General features: G+C 33.6%; 2 protein-coding genes across 2 annotated transcripts; both read left to right on the top strand.

The window, feature by feature from the left end:
- The first annotated feature begins 994 nt into the window (after positions 1 to 994).
- On the top strand, positions 995 to 2,548 carry LOC120145050. Its single transcript, XM_039158962.1, has 3 exons — positions 995 to 1,210; positions 1,876 to 2,055; positions 2,163 to 2,548. Exons 1-3 carry the CDS (start codon positions 1,145 to 1,147, stop codon positions 2,382 to 2,384), a joined length of 468 nt encoding a protein of 155 aa, XP_039014893.1. The 5' UTR covers positions 995 to 1,144; the 3' UTR covers positions 2,385 to 2,548.
- Positions 1,883 to 21,208, top strand: LOC120145039 (26S proteasome non-ATPase regulatory subunit 13 homolog B-like). Its single transcript, XM_039158954.1, has 7 exons — positions 1,883 to 1,887; positions 17,306 to 17,522; positions 18,388 to 18,834; positions 19,363 to 19,443; positions 20,418 to 20,614; positions 20,724 to 20,823; positions 20,933 to 21,208. The coding sequence occupies exons 2-7, from the start codon at positions 17,373 to 17,375 to the stop codon at positions 21,116 to 21,118; spliced, it is 1,161 nt and encodes a 386-aa protein (XP_039014885.1). The 5' UTR covers positions 1,883 to 1,887; positions 17,306 to 17,372; the 3' UTR covers positions 21,119 to 21,208.
- Positions 21,209 to 22,851: the final 1,643 nt, after the last annotated feature.

Genomic DNA, 22,851 nt, shown 5'->3' on the forward strand with positions numbered 1-22,851 from the left:
CGTCGGAGAACTCGGACTGTTGGAGAGGCGTGCATGGTGAGGAGTTCTCGGCTGGGAGATACGGCTGGATGAGACGTTCGGTTGACCACAAAGACGACACTGGAACATTAGGAACCCTACTATGCCTTAGGGTTTCTTATTGGGTCAGACACAAGTGGACCAATAGGGTTTGTAAATGTTTGTTGGGCCTATAAATGTAAAAAACAAAATTAATAATATTATATAATATAAATATTATGATAGTGAGGGTAAGACGAAATCATGTGTCTACATGTACTTTACCTTAATATAAAATCTAACGTTGATCCCTAAACGAAAGGGTTTATGTGATAACGTTTTTTGAAAGATTATTTCTTAACAAAAACACCTTTACTTACGTGTTAGGTTACCTGAAATATAAATATGATTTATATTTTGTATGTGAAATGATACCAATCTTTTAAAATACATTGTCACGTAAGCATGCTTTTATACTATATGACAAAAATGAATATCATTATAGAAAATAGAATTTTTTGGGTGCAATTTTGATATAAAAAATAAAATTGTATTATTTTAATAATTTTAACCCGTAATATGTTTAAAAATATATTTTTGACTTCCTAGAAAGCCTAAACCTCTAGCTAGATAGGTCCGGTTGTGGGACAGCTCAGATAGATAGACCTCGGACACACTACAGTAATGCGGCTGCCTTTGAAAGCCACCCAACCACTCACCGACCTCCATTTGGCTAAAGTTAATGGGTTGTCATCTCTCTCAACTCCACTTGCTACACATTGATTCTCTCCAATGACACCCTTTCTTCTCTCCGTTAATACATCCTTCTCCTCTACCGATTCCCATGTAATAGTAAACTATTACGAACACACCAGTAAATAAAATATTACTTCCAAAGGGACAGAGAATCTAATCTAAACAGACAAAAAAAAAACCCATTAAGCCAAGCAAACTTAAAACTAAAGCCAACCCTAACCTTATCATATTCTCTCCCTTTTCTCTTTCCTTTTATGCTTGGCTCCAGAGAGCCCTTAAAATCACAATTTGTGCTTGCACCATATAGACTCTGGTTTTTGGTTGACATTTTCCTTTTGTCTTGAACATATCTAAGATCGGAGGACCCTTTTGTCAGAAATACAGTTTCAACATGGTTGGTATTTTCCCTAGATTCTCTGTTGGGAAGGCTGGCCATCGACGATCCCAGAGTGCTCTTGTAAGAACTCTTTTCTCTCTTCCCTCCCCATGGATCTGCTTGGGTGGAATCAGGAACATGTACTTTTAAAGATTATTTTTTATATGTTCTTTTGTTTTTTTTGGGGGGGGGGATGGGGGTTTCAATTTTCTTGTTTCCTGGTTTATGTTGGATTTGGTTGATGCACTCTTAAGATATCAATATTAATATCAATTCCTGATCTGTCTTTCTTTAGTTTCCTTAATATTTTGGATTCATTTGATGAAAAAAAGAGTATGTTGATTCAAACCCAGAAATTACGAAAATAAGATAAACCCATATTTTCCTGATTAATAGTCTGTTCTATTTGATACTATATGAAAAATATAGATGGTTAAATTGGCTCATTGGGTATTGAATTCGATCAGAAAAATAGATTATCAATAGAAATTATAAAAAAATATCTAAATTATGTGGAAATTTTAAATTTTAAAGAGAGGAAATACGGTGCCTGTTTAGACTAATGTATGTCATAGCAGTAGGACTTTATGTTGCTTGAATTCCTTGTTTTTGCACCAACATGATATTGAAAACTACCCTGCATCATTTTCTCCCTTCTCTACCTCTCATTCACTTTTGCAGCTAGCGCTAGGCTTTGTGTTGTTGCATACATGAGTAGATTAATGAGGTCACTGATTGTGGTTCAGGTGGAAAGGGAAGTCGAGCCTCCAAACCCCGATGTTGCTGCTGCAGCTGCGGGTACGGCTACTGCTACTGCTCATGGAATCGAAATAGCATTTGAGTTTAAACCAGTAGAACATCCGATCGAACCTTTGGACAACGACCAACCAATCCAATGCCCGCTGCCGGAGCCTTCAATTCTAAATGTAAGCTTTGGAAACTCATCTTTTGTACCCGAGTTCATCATCTTTTTCTGATGAGCTTATCATTGATTGTGTATAAATGGCTTGCATCATATGTGTTGTGAAATCAGGATGGAAGAATATGGAAGGAGCGAGTATCTGCTACGGCTAGTGCAAGGAGGAGAGCTGATTTGCCGGTAATGAAGGATGGAGGCAGCCTTCAATCTGAGACTGAAGCTACTGGCGGAACAAAACCTCGGCCGTCCTCAAATCGCATGATTTTACCATCTCTAAGTGCTCCAGAACATAATTTATTAAATCTCCTCGAAGAATGTGCTGCGTCTGGGATCTGAACCCTGCTACCAATTGGAATATGCTTCTGCACCTTCATTCCAATAATTTGCTTATCAGCTATAAACTCCAAGCTGGTTTTTGTTTACTGCCACCTATTTGGTTGAATGTATTATATACTATATGAAAACATGGAAACGGAAATGGAAATATTGCCCTCACCTCACCTGCTGTAAATCTAGTAAAGGCTTTTTTACTCCTTTTCTTGCTGAAAAAAGGTTTTTGAATTATTTAGTATAAGATTTAAATGGTTAGTATTATCGAAAAAAGTGATTTTGAAAAGATAAAAAATAATTTAGATATGATGTTATACGTTAAAAAATGTGATTTTTTAATAATATTTAAATTCTTTAATTATAACAAATAAAATATAATAAATTAAATTATTGATATTAGAGCTTAGGTCTAATTGTTTCTAAGACTCATGGGCCAGTATCAATAAGTGTCACTGATACATACCTCCAGAGTATAAAGAGTAATTTTTATGTCTGGAATAACGATAGTGATTCATCTTTTGAAATTTATAGAGATTATGTCAAAAAATATCTACACATAGTCATGAGGGTCGGAATGAGAGTCACAATTCTGGTATTGATGACACTATGACGATTTCATTCTAAATACTGAGGATATTTATTGAGAACGCGGGGTTAAAGAGGCATTCTTCTACGATCTAACTATGGCAGTTTGACACATTGTCCAAGCCATCTCGAGAGTACATGCTACCCTAGTTGGTCTACTTGCACTGCCTATGCAATTTACTATGACATAGTAAGAGTCTCGACTGTAGCAAGAACCGGCGCAAAGAACCCATTATGAACCAAACTCTTACGTAACCCGACTCAGTTTGGGGAAGTTTTGATGTGCGGCGGTTAAAAAATGATTAAAAACGACGTAATTAGTTAAATAAATGATCGGTTAAAATTTTAATCGGTAATGTTATATCATTTAACCGGAAATATTATCAAGTACAATAACATATTAAGTATCGCTTATATAATGTAATAGGTAGCGCTTATATAATAAAATAGATATTTAACCGGAAATATTATCAAGTACAATAACATATTAGATAGCTCTTATATAATGTAATAGGTAGCGCTTATATTGACCTATTTTCGAAGTAAACCGGTATATTTATACCGGTAACATTGCAAATTTACCTATTACATTATTATTATCGGTTTCGATGTTTTTTAGATCGATGCAATTTTAAATGTATCGACACTTTATGCTTGCACCTCGTTGGACATTCATATTTCATTATGGAAAAAAGTATCGACACAAACTAACAAAGTGTCGATACATGATTTAGACCTATTCTCTCATAAAACCGTTATATTTATACCGGTTACATTGAAAATTTACCTATCATTATACTTATGGGTTTCGATGTTTCTGAGATTGATACATTTTATAAATGTATCGAAACTTTATGGTTGCACCATTTTTTATATTCATTCTGGACCAAAAGTATCGACACAAATTTAACAAGTGTCGATACTTTATGCTGACCTATTTTATCATAAAATCGGTATATTTATATCTGTTACATTGTAAATTTACCTATTACATTATAATTATCGGTTTCGATGTTTTTGGGATCGATACTTTTAATAAATATATCGACACTTTATGTGTGCACCTCGTTTGGGCATTCATCTTGGACAATAAGTATTGACACAAATTCCACAAGTCTCGATACATTATGTTGACCTGTTTTCTAATGAACAGGTATATTTATACCGGTTACATTGTTAATTTACCTGTTACATTATAATTATTGGTTTTGATGTTTTTTGGGTCGATACTTGTAGAAAATATATCGACACATATTTAAGTAGTTATTATACATACCTAAATATGTGCTGCAAATTTAATGTTATACCCACCCTTTAACTACAACTACCAATACCACATCCTATTGAAAGCAGGACGACTGAAACATGTTCAATGAACCTTTGCTTACATATCCATCAACTCCGGGACCACTGAACTTGCACAACAAAATTTTTGCCATGGATCATACTGATGCAGACAATGTTAAGCCAACCGAGGAATGCCATGAAGTACATAATGTTGATGAATCTGACAGATTAGTTGGTCAGCTCTTCTGTTCACGTGATCAAGCTTGGTACAAGGGATTCACATGGGAACATGGGTTTAGTGCACGTAAGGGAACAACACGGCTTGACGTGGAAGGGAATGTGAAGACACAAGAATTTTTTTGTTCCAAAGAAGGGTTTCGAGTATCAAAAGCCAATACTGTTGATCGCCAACGTGCTCATATGCCAGTCACAAGAACATGATGTAAGGCTAGAGTCATAGTTACAACAACAAATACAAACGATCAGTGGGTTATAAGTAAGTCTTATCAGAAACATAATCATGCATTGTGCACACCTGCTATGAGACCATTTATGCGTTCTAATAGAGCTGTAAGTAAGGCTGATATCGATGAGGCAACAACATTGAAAGAGATCGGTATTGGCACGTCACAAGTAATGAACTATTTAACGCATCAGTCAGGGGGCTATCATAATGTTGGATTTACACATAAAGACCTCTACAATGCACTTCAAAGAGGTAGAGTAAAGGAAATCGTCGATGGGGATGTGAATGCGCTTATTGCCTACTTTGATTATAAGAAACATGATGATCCCGGGTTTTTTATGACATACTCGGTAGACGAATCAGGGGCATTGTATAATCTTATTTGGTCGGATTCTACATCAAGATCGGATTACACATGCTTCAGTGATGTAATTGCGTTCGACACAAAGTACAAAGATAATTTGTATGGTCGACCAATTATTCCTATTGTCGGTGTCAATCATCACCATAACACAATTGTGTTTGCCACTGCCATAATCGTTGACGAGACATCTCAATCTTTCAAGTGGGTGCTACAGAATTTTTTAGAAGCCATGATGAATAAATCACCTAGTTCAGTTGTCACCGATGGGGATAGGGGAATGCAGAGGGCTATCAAATCTGTTATCCCTTATGCTAAGCACAGATTATGTTCTTGACATCTTTCTCGCAATGCACAAGCTAACATTGGTGACCCAAAATTTACAGCAGCATTCTCAAAATGCATGGCTTCCTGGTGGACAACCGAGGAATTTGATATTCAATGGCGTTCGGTTGTTTCAGAATTCAACGTCGAAAAGCATCTATGGGTGATTGAGAAGGAAAATACACATCACTTATGGGCACAAGCATATCTAAACGGTCATTTCTTTGCCAATATTCGCTCAACACAAAGGTGCAAGTCTATGAATGCTTCACTAGTGATTGTACTGAAACACAATAAGACATATTTAGATGTTGTTCGTGCAATTGAATATGGAATTAGTAGAATGCGTATGAACGAGTTGAAAGCGGATTACTTAAGTTCCCATACGAAGCCCTTCCAGATTACAAAACTGGTTGACCTTGAAAGCCATGCTGTTGCGATTTTTACCCGCGAATCTTTTCGTGCGTTCCAAGATGAACTTCTACAGGAGACATTGTACCGGATTGAGGAAGAGATTCAGTCCTTATTAGATGAATGTCAAAATTATATTTTGTCAAAGTACAAAGAAAAAAATAGGAAATTTGAAATTAGTTTTGATTCTCGTACAAAAACCCTAATTTGCTCATACAAAAAATTCGAGATCGTTGGACTTCCGTGTCACCATCAACTTCACATTTTGAAGCACTTGGATTACACATATTTGCCCAGGTCTTTGATTCAAAGTAGGTGGACTAATGATGCGAAGGCTTCTGCACCCAGTTATGTTGACTTGAATGTGTCTCCAGAAGTGATGCAAATGGCAAGGTTTGCTGCTCTACGTTCAACGTCAAGTAGGTTATGCTACATTGCATCAAAGACAGACGCGTCTTTCAAAACCGCAAGAGATGAGATGAAAAGACAAATAGAAGAATTAGAAAACTCGTTTGGTTTGAATGATTCAGTCAACCAGAGCATTGTAGTAAACAACGTTTGTGACCCTCAATGAAAACAACGCAAGCGAAAAGAAGTACCGAAGAACAAGGTCGAGAAGAAAATTAGGCGATGTGGGTACTGCAACGATGAGGGGCATAACAAACTAATATGTCCTCAAGTCAAGCTCAGTTTGAATACAAGCACACAACCTACATCAACTGATTTTTTCGAAGACGGAATGGAATGACAACGATGCCCATATATTGTACGTAACAACATGACTCCTATTGTGTATAAGAAACATGTACAACAACCAATTGGTAACTTTTCTCATCTCATACATAATTACATCACATACAAAATTATAAATCGTATGTAACTTATACAAAATTAACCCTACATTAACAAAATTTACTCTCTTAGTCTATTTTTATTGTGGCTTACGAGACCGTTTAATATTTCATCCGCATCATCACATAAATGCCAAACAATCTGTAGACTATAGTCTCCCGCAATCATGACCGGAATCAGTTCTGTAATTGGGATTATCCAGGTTAATCATGTTGATAGCATATCCAATAAAACCTGGGGGTCCAAATGGTAAGCTAGGAATTAGTAAGGCAAGCTTTCTTTGAGGGTTTAGGGTTTAGAGCCCTCCAACGTAAGGATTGCATGATTGAACATTACGTATAATAGTTGTATTCAGTTGTTGAAGAATTGTTTTTAATTTTATATAAGGATAGTTGTTGTGATATACGTTCACGTTTCATGACCAAGTAGTTAGATGCGTGTATTAGCCTATTTCCTCGAGGCAGAGCCCAAGAAATCTGGCACTTAAAGATTTACCAAGAGCGGTAGCTTTTGCTCTGCATGAAGACCGAACCTATAATCAACTTTGCAATTATGCCTTTCATACTGAAGAGAACCTGCTGAATAATAGGATTTGCACATAACTGCAAGTATTTTAAACCCTAAACCCAATTCTTCACATGATTGGCATCTCTGTTGCATAATTTTCTATGTGAGTAGTTGGGTTTAGGATTTAAAATGCTTGAAGTTGTGTGCAAATCTTATTATTCAGCAGGTTCTCTTCAGCATGAAAGGCATAATTGCAAAGTTGATTCTAGGTTCGGTCTTCATGCAAAGCAAAAGCTACCGCTATTGGTAAATCTTTAAGTGCCAGATTTCTTGTGCTCTGCCTCGAGGATATAGGCTAATGCACGCATCTAACTACTTGGTCCCGAAACGTGAACGTATATCACAAAAACTATCCTTATATAAAATTAAAAACAATTCTTCAACAACTGAATACAACTATTATACGTAATGTTCAATCATGCAATCCTTACGTTGGAGGGCTCTAAACCTTAAACCCTCAAAGAAAGCTTGCCTTACCAATTCCTAGCTTACCATTTGGACCCTGTAAGGGGTTTTATTAGCTATGCTGTCAACATGACTATGAGCTTCCTTTATCCTTTTGCATTCAGTCAGTCTGTAAAGATTTGAATCAATTAAATTGGATTAAATACTTTAATCCAATTACCATTTCAAGAACAATTACATGAATACATTGATACTTATTGGTCGGTTTCGATTTTCTTCAATATTGATACGCTAGGGCTCTATTTGAAGGTTATCATCTTCGCGAACAAAGATTGAACTTGCAACCTATAACCATTCACAAACAACAAACTTTAAAACCTAACGCCTCTTTTCAAAGACTTTTTAAAAAATTAGGGTTTCGATAACTATCGACCACAAGAAAGGAAAACAAATTGTCCAATCTGGAAATCAATACCATAATATCGATAAATTTACATGAATAACTGATCGTAACTGTTATGAACGCTGATATTCGTCAGAGAGAAAGAGAAGAAAATTGCTTTTAGGGTTTGTCTATTTAGGGTTTACTATATATGTAATATAAATAATAAAGGAAGAAAAACCGCATTATTTAAAAGTATCGACACAAAATAAAATAGTGTCGCTACATGTTGTAGACCTATTCTCTCATAAAAGCGGTATATTTATATCGGTTATATTAAAAAATTATCTATTACATTATAATTATGGGTTTCGATGTTTTTGGGATCAACACTTTTTAAAAATGTATCGAAACTTTGTGCGTTCACCCTTTTTGGCGTCCATTCTGGATATAAAGTATCAACACAATATTAACAAGTGTCGATACATGTTATAGACCTATTCTCTCATGAAACCAGTATATTTATACCGGTTACATTGTAAATTTACCTATTACATTATAATTATGGGTTTCGATGTTTTTCAGATCGACACTTTTTGAAAATGTATCGACACTTTGTGCGTTCACCATTTTTGGCATCCATTCTGGACAAAAAGTATCAACACAATATTAAGAAGTGTCGATACATGTTGTAGACATATTTTCCCATAAAACCGATATATTTTATACTAGTTACATTGAAAAATTACCTATTACATTATACTTATAGGTTTTGATGTTTCTGGGATCGATACTTTTTATAAATGGATCGATACTTTATGGTTGCACCCTTTTTGGCATTCATTCTGGACCAAAAGTATCGACACAAAATTAAAAAGTGTCGATACATGTTGTAGACCTATTCTCTTAGAAAACCGGTATATTTATACCGGTTACATTGCAAAATTACCTATTACATTATACTTATGGGTTTCGATGTTTCTGGGATCGATACTTTTTATAAATAGATCGACACTTTATGGGTACACCCTGTTTGGCATTCATTCTGGTCCAAAAGTATCGACACAAAATTAAAACGTGTCGATACATGTTGTAGACCTATTCTATCATAAAATTGGTATATTTATACCGGTATATTTATATCGTACGTATCAGCATGACTCTTAATGTGTATAAGAAACATGTACAACAACCTACTGCTAACTTTTCTCATCTCATACATAATTACATTCACATTCAAATTTATAAATCTTATACAAAATTAACCCTACATTTATATCATTGCATCCTTTTGTTATTCTTGTGTCTCATGGAAGCTTTTGTTATCTCATGTATTCGTTGATTTTGATTGTGGCTTACGAGATCGTTTAATATTCGCGATCGATCCCACTCTCCAACAACCTATATTCAAATTGTCAGAACGTTAAGTATTGTAAACCACAACATTCAATCTACGACTTTTAACAATTTAACCACAAACGAATTTTTAATTCCACTTATAAAATACTAGTTGCCCCTGTAGAACCGATCGATTCCATCCACATCATCACATACATGCCGCAATTATATATGTTACAAAATTTGAAAACCACACATGTCAATTATGAATCCTGCATAAATTAAGCTTTCTACTTATGATAACATCTCATACCCATTCAATTGCTTATTCTTCTTATGCTCCACAAATTTGAAATTTTTCAAGGGGAACTTTCCTAGAGATCCACATACATACATACATACATACATACATACATACATACATACATACATACATACATACATACATACATACATACATACATACATACATACATACATACATACATACATACATACATACATACATACATACATACATACACATACATACATACATACATACATACATACATACATACATACATACATACATACATACATACATACATACATACATACATACATACATACATACATACATACATACATACATACATACATACATACATACATACATACATACATACATACATACATACATACATACATACATACATACATACATACATACATACATACATACATACATACATACATACATACATACATACATACACATACATACATACATACATACATACATACATACATACATACATACATACATACATACATACATACATACATACATACATACATACATACATACATACATACATACATACATACATACATACATACATACATACATACATACATACATACATACATACATACATACATACATACATACATACATACATACATACATACATACATACATACATACATACATACATACATACATACATACATACATACATACATACATACATACATACATACATACATACATACATACATACATACATACATACATACATACATACATACATACATACATACATACATACATACATACATACATACATACATACATACATACATACATACATACATACATACATACATACATACATACATACATACATACATACATACATACATACATACATACATACATACATACATACATACATACATACATACATACATACATACATACATACATACATACATACATACATACATACATACATACATACATACATACATACATACATACATACATACATACATACATACATACATACATACATATACATACATACATACATACATACATACATACATACATACATACATACATACATACATACATACATACATACATACATACATACATACATACATACATACATACATACATACATACATACATACATACATACATACATACATACATACATACATACATACATACATACATACATACATACATATACATACATACATACATACATACATACATACATACATACATACATACATACATACATACATACATACATACATACATACATACATACATACATACATACATACATACATACATACATACATACATACATACATACATACATACATACATACATACATACATACATACATACATACATACATACATACATACATACATACATACATACATACATACATACATACATACATACATACATACATACATACATACATACATACATACATACATACATACTACATACATACATACATACATACATACATACATACATACATACATACATACATACATACATACATACATACATACATACATACATACATACATACATACATACATACATACATACATACATACATACATACATACATACATACATACATACATACATACATACATACATACATACATACATACATACATACATACATACATACATACATACATACATACATACATACATACATACATACATACATACATACATACATACATACATACATACATACATACATACATACATACATACATACATACATACATACATACATACATACATACATACATACATACATACATACATACATACATACATACATACATACATACATACATACATACATACATACATACATACATACATACATACATACATACATACATACATACATACATACATACATACATACATACATACATACATACATACATACATACATACATACATACATACATACATACATACATACATACATACATACATACATACATACATACATACATACATACATACATACATACATACATACATACATACATACATACATACATACATACATACATACATACATACATACATACATACATACATACATACATACATACATACATACATACATACATACATACATACATACATACATACATACATACATACATACATACATACATACATACATACATACATACATACATACATACATACATACATACATACATACATACATACATACATACATACATACATACATACATACATACATACATACATACATACATACATACATACATACATACATACATACATACATACATACATACATACATACATACATACATACATACATACATACATACATACATACATACATACATACATACATACATACATACATACATACATACATACATACATACATACATACATACATACATACATACATACATACATACATACATACATACATACATACATACATACATACATACATACATACATACATACATACATACATACATACATACATACATACATACATACATACATACATACATACATACATACATACATACATACATACATACATACATACATACATACATACATACATACATACATACATACATACATACATACATACATACATACATACATACATACATACATACATACATACATACATACATACATACATACATACATACATACATACATACATACATACATACATACATACATACATACATACATACATACATACATACATACATACATACATACATACATACATACATACATACATACATACATACATACATACATACATACATACATACATACATACATACATACATACATACACATACATACATACATACATACATACATACATACATACATACATACATACATACATACATACATACATACATACATACATACATACATACATACATACATACATACATACATACATACATACATACATACATACATACATACATACATACATACATACATACATACATACATACATACATACATACATACATACATACATACATACATACATACATACATACATACATACATACATACATACATACATACATACATACATACATACATACATACATACATACATACATACATACATACATACATACATACATACATACATACATACATACATACATACATACATACATACATACATACATACTACATACATACATACATACATACACATACATTACTTGTATTTCAGTTTAGCTGCTTCAGATGTAAACATACTATCATATATTGTTGCAACACGATCTACCATATCCAACACCAACAAATACCAATGTGAATTATGGTAGTTTATTGTGATCATGATCTGCAACAAATTTCACACCCAATTTGACAAAATTCAACATTCTATATCCGAAAACAACATTTGCAATTGGTATAGTGTCTTACCTTCTCACAGTCGGTGAATTTCACATAGTTATCCAATATGGGACCCCAAAAGGTAGCAATACTCTCAACACTTTCTTTGTTGTTGGCATCCAACGCATGTTGTTGCAATTACACAACAATCATTATTAATTTACCGTCTATAACACTACTTTTCAACATTTATTAATTTAACTCTCCGCTAAGTAGTATGGAAGGTAGCCAACCGGAGTGACTTTTTCGAATCGTAGCATACTGTCCAGGCGAGCAAATCAATAACCTAACAAAATTAATTACACAATTAGAACATATTCAATAAGTTTTAACATTTTGTACTTTCTATTTACCACACCGCCAGCCCATTATGTAGGCTTCAACGTTGCAACGTCGTATACACTAGCGAATTGATTTCCTATTGAGATTACATAATATCTGTATGAATCATTAGGATTAATATGTTGTCATGAAATATTTAAATATCACTCACAAAACAATATATTTCACTTACCCCGATTCTAACCCACTATTCCATAAATAATCACAAATTGCAGCTTCGATGTCATCAATTCCTCTTGGAATATCCTCTTTTTCAACTTACAATTTTGCATACAAATTTTTGTCACAACAACATGATAAAGATCAAATTAAGTTTTCTTTTATTCAACTTACCTTCTGCTTCTTCTTCTGGGGTGCATGACATTCCGAATCCAAATATGCATCTATAACACTCTCTGGTGTATAGATCACATCGACATCCTTCCTCCTCATTTCCTCCATCTTTTCTTCTTCCTCCTCCCTCTTTTCTTTTTCATATTTTTCAGTTCATCATATTTTTGCTCTACATAGCTCTTCATCTCTTTTATTTCACCATTCAATTTTTCTCATTCATCCAAGTATTGATCAACCACCCCCGTAAGTTCACTCCTCAATTCCACAACCTCCTTCACCACTCCATCAAATTTTTCACCCGTCAACATCTTAAGATCACCCTTTAACACCTCAACTTTTTTCACCACTTCACCCCTCAACACCTCTACTTCTTTCACCACTCCATCTATTTTTCCTTCCACTTCCCCCTTATGCATCTCAAGCGTCTCTTCGACTCTCTCAATTTTCTCTTCGACTCTCTCAAGTTTCTCTTCGACTCTTGATTGTCTTTGCATGATATCAAATTGATTTTTTATATCAGCCAATTCAAACATCAAAATGTCGAAGTTACTATGTTTTTCCTCACCGTCATCCCCCAATATAACCATCTCTTCTTTCTTCTCCTCTGCCTCCTCTACCTCCTTGCCAATAACCTTCAAAATTAAATTATAATATTAAGACATTGATTATATTCTTAATATTATTTAATTACATTTATTACCCTTTCTTGCTTCCTCGGTCTATCAAACTTCAACTTCGCCATCACTCTAACCACCTCTTATTTCCCCCATGCACGGATGCGTGCCACTCCGGTTCTTTCATAAGCCGACAATGCCTCACAGCCCGACCAAAATTCGAACAGTGCAACCTGCATTTATAATAAAATTTATAATTTTATATAATAACTATACTATCATTTTATATAAAAAACACAAAAAAGTTCTTCAACTCATTTACCTCTAAGATTGTTACCTCTAAGATTGCTATGCACCCTTTGAGGTATCTCTGGCTGCCCTTTTTAAAGGTGATTATTGATTCAATCAATCTCGAATGGACATATTCAGCCCAATTGAGTTCACCCTTCAAGCCTTCATCGAAAATGAGCTTCATATAGTCATTGTTCGTTGACGTATCACCCGTTGGACAAAAAAAGATCCCGACAAGGTACGATAGAACTCTGGCCTTCAGCTCATCCCCCCGTAAGATCCACTTTTGATTTCCTCTTCAAGTTCAACATATGTCACCTTCTGCTTCAAACCATATTTGGAGGCAAGTGCTTTCCAGTTCTTACTCTTAGAGACTTCTACAACACTTTTGCCTTCATTTTCTACCCCCAATACGGCTGCAGCACATGGGATCCCGAGAGGAAATGAAAAATCACCATACTTAGCAATACATTATTTGACATCAAATTGCACCATTAAGGATCGACATAATTCCCTCTGAATATGTCGATCCCTTACTCTTAACAACGATCCAAACCCTATTTCTCCTAGTACATTTAACTGACCCTTCTCTTTAAGGTGTTTAATTAATGAATTCACCCTTTTAATGTTGCACATTGTCGACCCTTCCTACATTTTTTAACAATATATAATGTTATAGTTCTTATATATTTTGTATCAACGTATTTACAAGTTTAATGAATACCTTCTTTTCATGTGCTTTCCTCCATTCTTTGTATTCTTTACTATCATTCCTTGACTGTGTGATGTAAGGTTCCTTTTCAGCATCACTCATCGAATTCCATTTCGACCTCACATCTTTTGTCACCTAATATTAAGCATAAACGTTTCTTAATCAGTACATTAATACTAAATAATACTCAATGTCAATTTCATTTTACATACCGAAGCGCTGTGTGTGCCATCTTCCTTCATCCTTTTGCATTCGGCCATACTGTTAACATTTAAAATTTGTAATCAATTTAAAGTTCTTAAATACTTTAATCCAATTACCATTTCAACAATAATAACAAAAAGACATTGATACTTACTAGAAGTACATATATCCACCATTTGGTTGCTTTCGAGTCTCGGCCTCAATTTCAAAGTAATCTGCGCCACCAACAATTTTCAACCCATTGACTCAATTTTTCCTTCATATATCAGTTTACGCAAATCAAATCAAATACTTGTTACATACACTTTATTCAATATACAAATATAGATAACTACTCTTGTTGTAAAATGATTTTCTTCAAAAGAATTTGAATGGCCACTACAAAATGTGTCGGCACATTTATACATCCTATAATATCATTTTCTACCTATAATATTTAATAAAAGTATCGACATTTATATTTTACCTTGAATATCACTTTCTACCTGTAATTAGTCTCAAATGCTTCTTTACTCCAAAACCCCAAACAACACATAAAGACCCTATTTCCGATTACTGTAATAATAAAAAACTAGGGTTTCGACAACATACTTTTCGATTCGACTGCAGCAACAAACAAACAAACTTCGCTTTAGAAACGCCTTTTGAAATGCAGCAACAATTACGCTTCGATTTCAAAAACTCGTATGTTCTATCTATTTTCAAAGGATATTTAGCTATGACTTTTATATTTTCATCGGATATGTTATTTATATGTAATCGATACAACTACCAAAGTGTCGATACTTTTATGTCAGGTGTTGATACTTTCGATAGGATAATTACCTATTTCTTTGAAAGTATTGATAATTTATTACCCGTACTTATGAAAGTATCGACACTTTCAATATATCCGATAGAGCTTTACCGGTTTTATCATTTCGATACCGGTTTTATCATATTTTTACCTATTATATCGTTGTGGATCGATACATTTTATAAAATATCGACACTTCATAGACGCTAAAACTGCTTCTCTTTTAAATTCACAAAGTGTTGATATTTTATAATATATCCGGTAGCGCTTTACCGATTTTATCATTTCGATACCGGTTTTTTCATATTTTTACCTGTTATATAGTTGTGGATCGATAAATTTTTATAAAGTATTGACACTTTATAGGCGCTAAAACTACTTCTCTTTTAAATTCACAAAGTGCCGATACTTATATTAAAGCATCGACACGTTCAATATATCCGGTAGGACTTTACTGATATTGTCTTTTCATGATCGGTTTTGTCATATTTTTACCTGTTATATTGATATGGATCGATATATTTTTAATTTAGATCGACACAAACCGACAAGTTAAGTTTGCCGGTTACCAAATTTTTTAATATTTCTTCATGATTTAGACCTACTACATTATTATTACTCAATATTTCCGGTAGCGCTAAACCAAATTTATTAAATATCTTTTAATATATCTAATAATACCGTATATTAACTGTATATTAACCCACATTTCCTGATACATCTCCTCAGTTTGCCTTTTTACCCCGACCCGACTTTGTACTTTTGCGTTTTTCGTGTTCCGTTAATTCTTTTCTTTGAGCACAAGACAAATCCCCCCCCCCCCTCCAAGAATTCAGTTATTAATATTATAAATAATATACAAAAACAAAAATCGGAAGAAGAAAAAAAACCCTATTTAGGCTTCAGCTTCTCTTTGGTTGCTTCGACTGTGTAGTGGAGTCGGGATCGATGGCGGCCTTGCAATATCTGGAGTCTCTTCGAAATCAGCATCCAGAGCTAGCCGACTGGTATAGTTCTCTTGCAGATCTGTATCAGAAGAAGCTTTGGCATCAGCTCACTCTCAAGCTTGAGCAGTTCGTTGCTCTCACCGTCTTTCAGGTTCCTCTATATTCCTTTCGTTTTTGGCTTACGGTTTGTAGATCTCTTCTATATTAAGGTTTTTGAATGGAGTTGATTTCTTCTTTTTTTCTTTTTTTTTTAATTGAGTTTGAGAAGTTAGGATTTTGGTATAGAACTGGGGTTTCATTTGGACCATTTTCCTTCTTTAGCTTTCTTATTTTGAAATTGAAAATAAATAAAAAGAAATGCTTATCACTGTGATGTTCAATAACTCGAAGATAATTGGGGAAGATGGTTTCAGTTTAATTTTTCTTTATACTTGTTGATTGTAATTTTTTTTCTTGTCATTGAAGAGTGTTATGGAATGCAATTTTCGTTAGTTTCTAAAGTTTTGATATGTTTACTTTTAGAGAATTATTTTCGTAATTGTAGAATGGAAAGTGAGATGCGCAAGCTTATGTTATATCTTAGTCATATGAATGAATTATGAAACATTAGCTTCTAAAGCTTTCACATCTTTACTTGTTTATTATTATTATTATTATTTGGGGGGGGGGGGAATCTTTATTGTAGAAGGAAAGTGATTAGGGGCAAGCTCATGTTACATTCCGTTACCCCTTTTTTTTGTATGCTACATGTGGAAAGTTCAATCATGGTTTCCTATTTGGTCGCCTGGCTCATTTAGCTTGTCTTGTTTGGACTTTGGATACCTAATCTGGAGTGTGGTTTAGTTAATGGTTCTCATTATTAAAGAGTAGTCTTTGTTTATATACTCTTTGTTTATATATATATATATATTCATGCCTACATAAATAAGTGTGGCGGTAAATGAACTAAGTGTACTGACGCACTAGATGTTGGATAGGTTATCTAACTTCCCGTAACTTGTTTCTCTTAATTTCAGGCTGGAGATGCACTGATACAGTTGTATCATAATTTTATCACCGACTTCGAGACCAAGATTAATCTTCTCAAGCTTGCACATTTTTCTGTTATAGTTTCTCGGCAGTATTCTGACAAAGAAGCTTCTACTTGTTATCTAGAAGGTGTGATCGAAAAGCTTCAAGCCACTAAAGAGCAGCGCATAGAAGAGCCTATTTTTTATATTAAGATGCAAATTGCCAAATTCAAGCTTGAGCAGGGTGACCAAAAGGAGTGCAAGAAACTTCTTGATGATGGAAAGAGTACCCTTGACGGTATGACTGACATAGATCCATCTGTATATGCTAGCTATTATTGGGTTTCATCTCAATACCATAAGTTTCTCCAAGAATTTGCTGACTTCTACAAAAATGCTCTACTATATCTTGCTTACACATCAGTGGCATCTCTCTCAGAATCTTTTAAGCTGGTATGTTTTTATAGATTTATGAGTTTTCTGGCAGCGAAATTGAATATCTTTTGATACTACTTGAGTTCATAAGTTTACTTGTTTATTAGGATTTGATATTACAAACTCCTTGTTCCTCAGAGTCCCTGCAATATATTATTGTTTTATCAACCGATTCATGTGCTGCATTGCTTGAAAGTCGAAATTCTAGTCTTACTAGTTTGAGCCTTCTATCATGCTATACATCCCCTTATCTTCAATATATATTGTTTATAATAACATAGATGAATCTAGTTGCCAGGTATATAATTGACAATAGAACCACCGTAAAATGAGAGACATTTGGAAGGTAATGCTGATTGTGGCATGGCTAATGGGCTTAAGTAGTCTGCCTTGCAGCTGGAAAGGCTGAGGACTAACCATTGCACCTCAGTCGTTAAAAGTAGATGGAAAAATAAATAAAATAAAGGAAGTTTACTGCTTTTATTTGGTCAGTAGATATATGTATCTTTTTACTTCATTTTATTTTAATCCTTTAATTTTTTGTAGGATTTGGCATTTGATCTCTCCCTTTCCGCTCTTCTGGGAGATAACATCTACAACTTTGGAGAACTGCTTGCTCATCCTATTGTAAGAAAATCAAGTTTCTTAATTTTCCATAAATTGCTGTTTGTTCTTTTCCCCAGACAGAATAGTTCCTTGTCATGCTAGTTGTTTGTTTGTCTATTTAATTCAAATTGTATTCATCCTTGTTTGCCATTAATGATTTAAGCTCCCATTAGTTGACTTTTAATGTTTGATAATGCAAGTTGCCTATTTAATGGTTCATTGAGGCATATTGCTATTTCTGGTTAAAATTTACTTTTAGTTTTAACCTAGTTTGGGCTGTAAATGAATAATGTAGTGGTTAAATGAATAATGTAGATAATCTTGGTGTAGGTTAACTGTTGTGGAGATGATCTATGTAGTGGTTGATTGTCCATTGTAGGAACACAAGGAAACTAGATGCATGATAATGAGAATTTATTAGCTTTATAGGTTTATTTATAATCATGGTTCAACCTGAAAGTTGAAACTTCCAAAGGATTGTAACATTTCAATGCATCATGACTTTAGAATAAAAGTAAGTTTACTTATGCTACAAACTAAATGTTTGTTTGGTATAGCATTCTTTCCATATTATTGTGCAATCTGCTATCTGTGGGCATTCTTTGGTTTGATGTTGATTCGAATGTGAAAATGTGTAAGCACTTTTCACTGTATAATTATGTACAATTGACATTTCAGAGTATTTGCGTTTCTAATTGCACCAAAGTAAGGCCGATAGGTCCTACTTTGAGATCTTGAAGTTAGATGTACGTGGGAGGTGCTAGGGAGCCTAAGTAGTGATTGAAAAGTTCCATATGATAAGACGTTCTTTTCATTTTGTATTTTCTTTCATGGTATTGCAGTTGCATGCTTATTAGTCATTGTGGAAGGTTGACATGAAAATGTCTAGTGTTTTAGGTTTTATTCCTACTGACTATCACTGCTTTAGTCTATATACATAACTATATACACTTTTATTGTGTTTGAGATGATGACATCATTGGCATCTTTTACAGATAACAAGTCTTCTGGGGACTAGGGTTGAGTGGCTTTTCCATATTCTTCAGGCCTTCAACTCAGGTGATTTAGCTCGCTATCAAGAATTGTGTCATGTGCACAACGCTGCATTGAGGGACCAACCAGCCTTGGTTGAGAATGAGAAGAAGCTCTTGGAAAAAATCAATATTCTATGCTTAATGGAGATTATATTCAGGTGCGTGTTTGCAGAGTCCTCTGATGGATCAGTTTAGACTTCAGAGTAAGTTGCTGATATCTGTATGTGTAAAGTGTTAAACACTAAACTACAATATGTTTCCATGAAGCCGCCCATCTGAGGACCGAACCATTCCATTAAAAGTTATTGCTGAGCGAACAAAACTGTCGATTGAGGATGCTGAACATCTTCTTATGAAGAGCTTGTCTGTAAGTGAACTCGTACAAGTCCAGTCTCTGCCTACAACCACTAGCCATAGTAGAAAGTTAAAACGCCTGAAGATTACCTGTATAACCTTTACGTGAATCTCTGCTACAGGTTCATCTGATTGAGGGCACAATTGATCAAGTTGAGGGAACTATACATGTCTCTTGGGTGCAGCCGAGAGTTTTGGGGATTCCACAGATCAAATCGTTACGCGAGCGGTTGGATAATTGGGTAGGCAAAGTACAAACCGCTTGGTTATCAATTGAAGCTGAAACACCTGATCTTATTGCATCATGATTTCCCCCCACAAGTTCCTTTTTTCCTATTGTAACAATTTCGTTATTTGAAAAAGAAAAGTAAAAGTCTATGGTGAGCAACGAGGATAGAGACAAGTCACGTGGGGATATTATTAGTTGGTAGTTGATCATCGGATTATTCTTATGAAAGGAGCAACTCTCCCTCTGTACTTTTCACTTTTCATCATTTGTTGGATGTTACAGTGGCACTGGCATGCCTAAGGATACTTGTTAAACTTGAAAAATAGCTTCCTACTTCCACCATGTCAAAGATGGAACATGTTCTTGTATGGATTACAGGTGAAATCATAATTTCCATTATCATGGGTCTCTTCCCTAGACAGTTAACACAAGTATTATTAGTATTTCCTAGGCTTGTTCAAGTTTGGAGATGAAATAATCAAACCAATAAACATTTTTACAGAGTCAGAAAGCGGAATGATTTAGGGTATCCTGATAAAACTGTTTTTCTTGTGCAACCTTACCTAGGGTGTAAACGAGCCGAGTCAAGCTCGAATATTGCTAAACTCAACTCAAACTCAAAAACTTAGTAAGCTCGATTCGAAAACTTGCGAGTTAAAAATTATCAAGCTCAGCTCAAATTCAAAATATAATATTGAAACTCGAACTCGGAAAGACTCAAACTCAAAAAAATTTCTCAAGCTTGATTTTGAGCTCGCTTCAAGCTTATTTTGAGCTCGATTCAAGCTCGAATTGCCCCAAGCGCTAATACGCTTTAAACCTGCTTGTCCCTCTCCTTTTATAATAGGCTCAAGGATTCTAGAACTATTCACCTACCGATTTGGGCAGTTGAAACTGGTGATTGCCGCTACAAAAGGGAATTGCTGCGGGGTTTTATAAAGATAAGGGGACATGAACAAGTGAGTTATTTTCCCTCTTATTTTGTATCATTTATCTTATTCTACTCCCAAGTAGGAGTTGTGCTAGGAACATGAATCCGAATAAAACATTAAGGGGTTGTATTTCCTAAAAGAACTGTCACTACTTTTGATTCATTTTACAATTTTTTTTCATGTAAAATATGAAATAGCTCTATGAAGCAGAGATTACACTCAGGGTATCAAATAGCGTTCTGAAAATACTATAGCGGCCGCGATATTGCAGTTGACCCATCGTTCGAAACCGCTATTCATGATTTTTGCGGTGAGTCACAGATTCACACCGATCGCGGTTGATTGCGCCCGCAATTTAACGAGAAACGGACGATTGCGTCGATAACGGGACGCAATCACTGTTATTCCAACCGTTACTGTAAAAAAAAAACTTAAGGAAAGATTTTTTTTTGTGTTCATCGTCACCAAGCCTTTTTTTCTTTCTTTTCAAATTTACGTTTTTTATACATTCATGTTGAGATTTAAAAAGAAAAAAAAATGAAAAAGTAAAAAGGAAGAACGAACCTGTTTTGCGAGTCTCGCCAGAGTGAAATTCATTGTAATCGGAGAAAGGAATCTTCATCGAAGTTGAAGATTGTTGAAGAAAAAGAAAAAAGTATTCACGCTTTGGATTTAGGCTAAAACATGTTATGGTTTTGGAGTTTTTTTTACCTTTTTTTATACTTGAGTGTTGAGATAAGAGAGTAGGAAGAAAGGAGGAAAAAAGTGTTCACAATGTTATCATGAATTAATTATCTTATCTTATTATCAGAGTTTAAAATCTTCTATATGGTTAAACTATATTATATATATATATCATTTTAACTTTAGAAAACATTCT

This window comes from Hibiscus syriacus, unplaced genomic scaffold, assembly GCF_006381635.1.
Source record: "Hibiscus syriacus cultivar Baekdansim isolate YM2019G1 unplaced genomic scaffold, ASM638163v2 tig00002338_pilon, whole genome shotgun sequence".
NCBI lineage: Eukaryota > Viridiplantae > Streptophyta > Magnoliopsida > Malvales > Malvaceae > Hibiscus > Hibiscus syriacus.

Coding starts and splice junctions, on each gene's coding strand:
- LOC120145050 (XM_039158962.1), top strand. CDS start 1,145: ATGGTTGGTATTTTCCCTAGATTCTCTGTTGGGAAGGCTGGCCATCGA. Junction 1,211..1,875: donor GACGATCCCAGAGTGCTCTT/GTAAGAACTCTT, acceptor ATTGTGGTTCAG/GTGGAAAGGGAAGTCGAGCC. Junction 2,056..2,162: donor CGGAGCCTTCAATTCTAAAT/GTAAGCTTTGGA, acceptor TTGTGAAATCAG/GATGGAAGAATATGGAAGGA.
- LOC120145039 (XM_039158954.1), top strand. CDS start 17,373: ATGGCGGCCTTGCAATATCTGGAGTCTCTTCGAAATCAGCATCCAGAG. Junction 19,444..20,417: donor AACTGCTTGCTCATCCTATT/GTAAGAAAATCA, acceptor CATCTTTTACAG/ATAACAAGTCTTCTGGGGAC. Junction 20,824..20,932: donor TTCTTATGAAGAGCTTGTCT/GTAAGTGAACTC, acceptor TCTCTGCTACAG/GTTCATCTGATTGAGGGCAC.